The sequence below is a fragment of the Atta colombica genome, unplaced genomic scaffold (assembly GCF_001594045.1).
Source record: "Atta colombica isolate Treedump-2 unplaced genomic scaffold, Acol1.0 scaffold45, whole genome shotgun sequence".
Classification (NCBI taxonomy): domain Eukaryota; kingdom Metazoa; phylum Arthropoda; class Insecta; order Hymenoptera; family Formicidae; genus Atta; species Atta colombica.
The window spans coordinates 226453-233414 of record NW_017259534.1 but is presented as its reverse complement, the minus strand read 5'-3'; the positions used below and the strand labels follow the sequence as shown (position 1 = coordinate 233414).

Below are 6962 nucleotides of genomic sequence, written 5' to 3'. Positions count from 1 at the left end.
ATATATAATTATAATATATTATATACCCAGGATATTCAGCGTAACGATCCGCATGATTTCTCAAATATTTCCGACAGTTAAAAAAAAAGTTAAAAAAATGAATATTTATCTGTTTATTTATCTGTTTACAGGCTACAACATGCGATAGAAGAATTTAAAAAATTATAGCTATTTAAAAAGTGCTATTTAAAAAATTTTAAATGACTTTGATTTTCTTATGAAAACAATTTTTTCAAATTTTTTTTTATCGAATGTTGTAACCTATAAAAAACAGAGGAATACTTTCATCCTTCACTCTTTTTTTTAATAGTCGGAAGTGTCTGAAAAATCGTGCGGATCGTTGCGTTGAACACTCTGTATAGTCCCAAATATGACTATAAATTATGGCAACCATTTTTTTTCATTCATTGTAGGTTAATACATTATTTTGTTACAAATCGTTACAAAAAGTTTTCAGTTTTATCAGTCACTATTTCTATGCTAGCAAGATATTTGAAATTTGGTATTCATGACGTTTGGGAAGACTGTATTCAATTATAAATATTTTTAATTGTTGAATGTATGTACGCGTGCGTGAGTGACGTATGTAGTCGATCATGCGACTCACGCTGGTAAAGCTACTATAGAATTCACAAATCGATTGTACCGCGTATACTCGTGCCGGATAACTTCCGACTTGGAAGTTCGCATAATAACGCGGATACTATCGTCCGACCGTAATTAACCGCGGCGGCGCTGAGGTTAATGAACAATGGAGCTTGCAATCGAGTTGTGTAACCCGATATCCTCCGTAAGACACGCTGCACACTTATCGATCAAGCATAGCCCGCGCCGTCTGTCCGTGGCAGGTATTGTTTGATAGTGTTGACCGCACTCTTTGCCATCGGTATCTGTCAGTCTATCGTTTATTCAAGATATTGAACGAACTTGTTTATTGAAATGTTTATGATCTTATCCTTATGGCTGATGTCTTGTGCTGAAGTTATGTGTTCTTTGTCTCTATCACATACATTTGTAATTGAGAAAACTCAAGTATATGGTCGTTTATCAGCATCGAATAGTTGTAATCAGTCTATATTGGATGCATACCATGGATTATGATACTTGCATTAATTATTGAAATGCAAATGTTTGCAAATTATCCACGTATCCTAGCTTCTCATAATTATTAAATAATAAATATCCAGTGGTTTATAGTAATATTATTCGATTATAATCGAATAGAATCTTATTAGGACGATCGGACATTAATGAAGCAGAATTAATTCTCGTAAAATATTATAGATTAATTGAATTACATTGCACAGCTCACTTAGTCATTAGTTATGGATTTAAATCACAATAGCAATTTAGTTTAGAGATGAGGTTTAGAGACGGATTTACTAGAGTTAGAATATGGTGAGTAACTTGAGGGTAGCCAATCAGACCGCAGCACACCAAACTCGGCTGAAACACGGAGATGAATTCCTTCCAGATACACAACTACAGGTTTCCTATTCTGCCAATGTATAGATGCGCACAAAGCTATGTTGTATCTGTTTGATTGGTTTAAACGGCTCTCGTATAACCACAACTGTACCAACTATCTGCGAAATGCCTTAACCGGATATATTGGCACAATCGAGTAACATTCGCTTATCGATTCTCTCAATTTTAGCCAGCGATTTTTCCCATTTCTATTTTTAAATTCTACTATCTCAGTAACGTTTAGTACCGATCGATTTAACTTTTCCACATTTAGCAATCGTTATGAGTGGAAAATCTGTTTTGATTGCTATTTTCGAATTAAATAAGCTAACAGAGACTCTTTTCTTAAACGTCTCCATGCATGAAGTTCTAATATCAAAGTAATGGTTATTCATTTATCTTACTATATAAATCGTATGCAGTTATAAATTTTGTTTTATTAATAATATTTTAAATCACTTAATATTCTACTTCCCAGATAAAAGATATGATATGATCCATTTAATATATCGATATAAAATTATTTCGATATTAATTATAATATTATAATATAACTATATATTAATGAATAATTTGTTGTAATAGAACTCACCACATAGAGACCTTCCAAAGCACCAAGAAGCGTGACTAGCTCAACGTTCTCAAAACGATCATCTGGCAGTAGTACTAACAAAGGACATTTTACCCCAGCTTTTAAAGCCCTAATAAATGCAGAAAAGTCATAAACTCAATTACATTGATGAATTATATATTATCCTATACAATAATATTTGATCATATAATGAAATTAATTTTGGAGTAAGATTGTACAACATTTTATTTTAGTCTTTCTAATCCAAATTATCCAGATTTGATAAATCCTGTGTATGTGAAATAAAAATTTTTTTCTCGTTTCTCAAATTAGCGTTAACTCTATTACTTCTTTAAAAAAAAATGATGTCAACAAAAAACTCAATCGGTCAAAACTCAATCGGTTATCCTATTGACAGATTGATAAATCGATCAATCTGAGAATCTAAATTAAATTAATCAAAATCAAGGACTCTTAATGTCAGATAACAATATATAATGTAATAGAAAGGGCATATAAGAGTCATAAAAATAAGAATCTAAAAAAGGATCTAAATAAAGAATCAAGAGATATCGTAAAAATGAAATTTAGAGGTAGAAGGATTCACACCTCTATATATATAGTACAATATATAGGCTCAAAAAGAAGTTGATAGTAATTACGCGGTGCGAACATATCGTTTATATTCAGTGATTGTCGGCGGACATCATAATCCACGCAGTAATATTGTCACCATAAAACCTGCAGTAATATTACATTCCAGAGGATATTCATGCAAAAAAAAAAGAAGAGAAATGAGTTCTCTGGGGACAAATACGATTCTCACTGAGTATCCTGAAACACGAATGGCCATTCTCGCTTTCCTTGTATCTAATTTTCATCTTGTCGGGTGTAATACAAACGTGAGTTATATAACCGAAGGTGCCTCTCACTTTTGCGAATCACGAACTATTAATCTATTTCTGAAGTATATTGCTATCAAAACTGTTTAACTTTGTTAAATGTTTCTGATGCGTTGCGTACGATGTCTCGTTCTTGGTAATTTCGAGAAACTGTCGTTATATCATAGTTCTCAAATCTCCCGTTCTATTCTCAATTCAACAAAGTACTTCTGATTTGAATTTGGTATTAATGCCGCGTAGAATCGTGCACTGCTATTATTTTTGAGATCTTAAAAGGACCATAAGTACTACATTATTGGTTAGATATGTAACGGAGCGTGATAACAGTTTTGCCCGCAGAAAACATTGGTAATAATTAAAATACAGACTAAAAGAATAAAATTTGAAGATTGTGACCAGTTTTCTCTGGAGAATACTATGGTTTGCATGAGGAGAAAAATAATTACAAGTGTAAGGAAACTTTCAAATAATTATACAGAAGAAGTTGACATCCAGGAGTTTATGAGCTTTATCCTTTATGATTTATTTTTAATTTATTACTTTATTGTTTATATTATTACTGTTTATATTATATTTATATTATATAATATTTACTGTTTTATTTATATATTATTTATTATTTATATTATTTATATAATATTTTAAGTATTTATTAAAATAATATTTTTGTTATGTGGTGACAAGTTGCAACCAAATTTAAAAAATACTTACCATTAAAACAAAATGCGTATAGGGTAAAGGTAATTCGGATACGTTATAGAAATTTTGAAATTGTGTAAAAGATCGAGGACGTATGGTATAGTATAATTAAACAAAATAGTATAATTAAACAAAACATATATTACAAAACATATATTAAAATTTCTGCAATGTTAACCTATCCAAATTACTTCGCTTTATTCTAAATTGATACGCAAGATACGTTCATTACTTTTTTCTACTAACATAGGACGTGCTGATCCATGCCAATCTTTCGTTAACGTCACTACTGTCCGTGTAAAAAAAAAAAAAAAAAAAACAGTTGTGCCAACGGACAGGAATTTCATTTTTCAATCGAATTTCGGGACGGACAGGCGTATGGTTCGCGCGGAATTTCGTTCGTACATCATTGCGTTTCCCGTATGCAGCTATTGGAGTACACAAAACACTGACAATCGTTCGTGGCTCGTTTCGTTGCAAGACTATCATGTCGCTAGTGAATGAACACTCGATGTTTATACGAAGATGTTCGAAATTGTACAATCAAGAGCACTTAATTAATTACTCTCACATCGATTTCGATTAATTGTAACAACCTCGAAAAAAATAACGCTTTTTTTCGAATATATGCAAATTGTCGACACGAGAACGCAGATATAACGTCACTTCCTCGCTAAATCCAATTATATCCGGACAATGAAAAACATTGGAATTTGCGCGCTTCGATTGTGGAATTTAGTAAAGTGTCCCTTATATAGTTGAAGAATGCTTATTAGAAATACCAAAGAGATTAAAAATATTGTTGAATTATTAGTGATTATTGTTAAAGAATCAAAAAATTGAAAAAAATATTTTGTGTTTTGCAATAAATATTGATTTGTATATGTATAGACAAAGACTGAACATATAAAAATCTTGTTGAACTGAAATTAAAAAGAGACAATGTAGGCGCGTGGCGTTGCTTTGATAGCATTCCCATTATCACTATATGTATATCATTCCTTTTATTGTCTTATTATAACATTCCCCTCTCTTTCCAAAATGAGAGATAACCAGGTTTTATATAGCTATGTCAACAATTATTAATTAATTGATAACATGAAGAAAATTGAATTAATGGATAATTATTAGTTCGTAATTACCAAGGAGATTAAAAGCTAAAGGCAAAATAAAAAATGTAATACTTTGTAAAATAGACAAAAATAAAACTCTTGCAGCGTAAAAATCAGATTTGCTTGGAAATAGTAGTGCATAAATCAAAGATATATTTTGCATAGTTAGAGTAATTTTGCAATTTTAAATGATTTAGGGATGAATATAACTGTTTACTCTAAAAGGGAAGTGTCTTAAGGGATGTAACGCAAAAAATGAAAGTATGTGAATATGAAAGCGCATAAATAGTGTAGAAATCCTGTGTATTTAATTTTCCAAATCGATTGTTATTAACACATGGAGAGGGGGGGGGGGGGGCTGACTGAGCCTACTACAGCTCTCCTACAAAAAATTTTTTTTAGCTAAAATGAGCGCAAAAATATTTTTTGCGGATTTTGAGAGCGCATAAATAGCGCATTATTATATAATTTATTCATTAAGATTCGGTTAAATGATGGAAACCAGCTAGGTAGACGTTTGATCGTATGCTTTTACTCAGCTAATAAATACGGACTTGAATATATATTACCCGATATATTATAACATAACACATATCGCTTCTTTATATCTTTATTCAATATATTATATTTTCATTTAAATGTGTTATAAAATCGTATTTGAAAGCTGATAAAATAAATTGATATAATACATATAAAATATACAATAAATTGATATAATACATATAAAATATACTTCTATAAACATAACGGTTTTGTTAGTTTGGCATTCACGTTAAAAAAAAAACTATAAAAAGAAAGAAAAATGTGTGGGATCATACAAAGAATTACCGTTTTATTCCCTTCGTGGCTGCCTCTGCGAAACTCCGCACATCGTGATAATCCATGTTAAGCGGACCCGTTGGACTGTAAATGAGCCTTTTTGCGAGCAAATTGATGGGCAAAACCGCGCCGATCACGCCCAGTGCAGCATCGATCTGGGCCGCGGTATAGAGGACGGTTTTGAAGGGTTCCGGCTCGTCGGATCCAGGGGTACTTCCTGACACCAGAATAATGCCATCGTATTCGCCGCTGCAGATATTCGTTTCAATTTTCAACTGACATGGCATCCATCTGAAATGAATCATTACCCATTATTTGAACACGATACTTATTAGCAAATCGATTAGACAAAAGCAAGATAATTAATTGTTAGCGAGAATATGATAGGCCCATTGAAGTCAATATAATTGACAAACAGTGGAATACAAATTAGCAGAGGAAGATAAAAATGTTCATCAAAAAAAAAAAGAGAATGAGAATCATGAGATTCACTCAATGTCATTTATCCATTAGAATTATTTATTTGCTAAAATTGTGATCTGTTAGATATTGTATATTGAGGAGTAAATGCAAATGCTTTAATTTCATTTTTATAAATATAAATGTTTGTAAATAAATTTTAACTGTTATTCGTATTATTTCTATAATTATATTCGAAATTTTGTGCGCGTATTTTCAGCGTAAAATTTATCTACAAAATCTCTCAAACAGAATCACAAACAGGAGATATAAAATTTACATTTGTTTTTTGATGTATCTTGCAGTGTTTATGAGACAGTGTCGCATTTGATTTTCTCTGCGGGAATGTTTACCCATACATCTGTCTTTTCATATTTGCAATTTCTCTTTATTTTTTGCTAAGATAAAATCGAATAAGAAAGCGAACTGAATATTATGTGAAAAGAAATAAAATCACTATATAATACTTTATAGTGAATTAGTAACGCAAACGTCAAAAGACCAAGATAAATAGTCCTCTAGTCTAAAATTTACACCGCTATTAAATTGCCGAACGTAATGTTAAAACAATTAATTTAAAAGTTTCTTTTTCTCTTTGTTACTTTAATTTTTACTTATTTCCATTCATTTTCACTTATTTTTTAAAGTTTAAACATTCATGCACATTTTCGAGCATTTGTAAACATCATTTTATGTAAAATAACATTATTTATTTGACAAACATAAAGGAATAATTAAAGGTCGGATAAGATTTTTATTCTTAGATGATTTATGTTATATCTTTAAGTGATATTATCATTTATTTAATACAGTGGATATCATATTTCACAGATTTTAATAGGAGTTATTAACTTGGAGTATCATTTCTATCTTGTGTGTGTGTGTGTGTGTGTGTGTGTGTGTGTGTGTGTGTGTGTGTGTGTGTGTGTGTGG

At 30.9% G+C, this 6962-nt stretch overlaps 1 protein-coding gene across 2 annotated transcripts in view; it reads right to left on the bottom strand.

The window, feature by feature from the left end:
- Positions 1-6962, bottom strand: part of LOC108691323 (putative aminopeptidase W07G4.4) — an 18164-nt gene that overhangs the window by 7033 nt on the left and 4169 nt on the right. For both annotated transcript variants that reach the window (XM_018199011.1, XM_018199012.1), the window contains exons 3-4: positions 5580-5861; positions 2060-2168 (exon numbers count right to left, since the gene is read on the bottom strand). In XM_018199011.1, coding sequence (XP_018054500.1) covers positions 2060-2168; positions 5580-5861 — 391 coding nt within the window. The remainder of the gene's footprint in view (positions 1-2059; positions 2169-5579; positions 5862-6962) is intronic.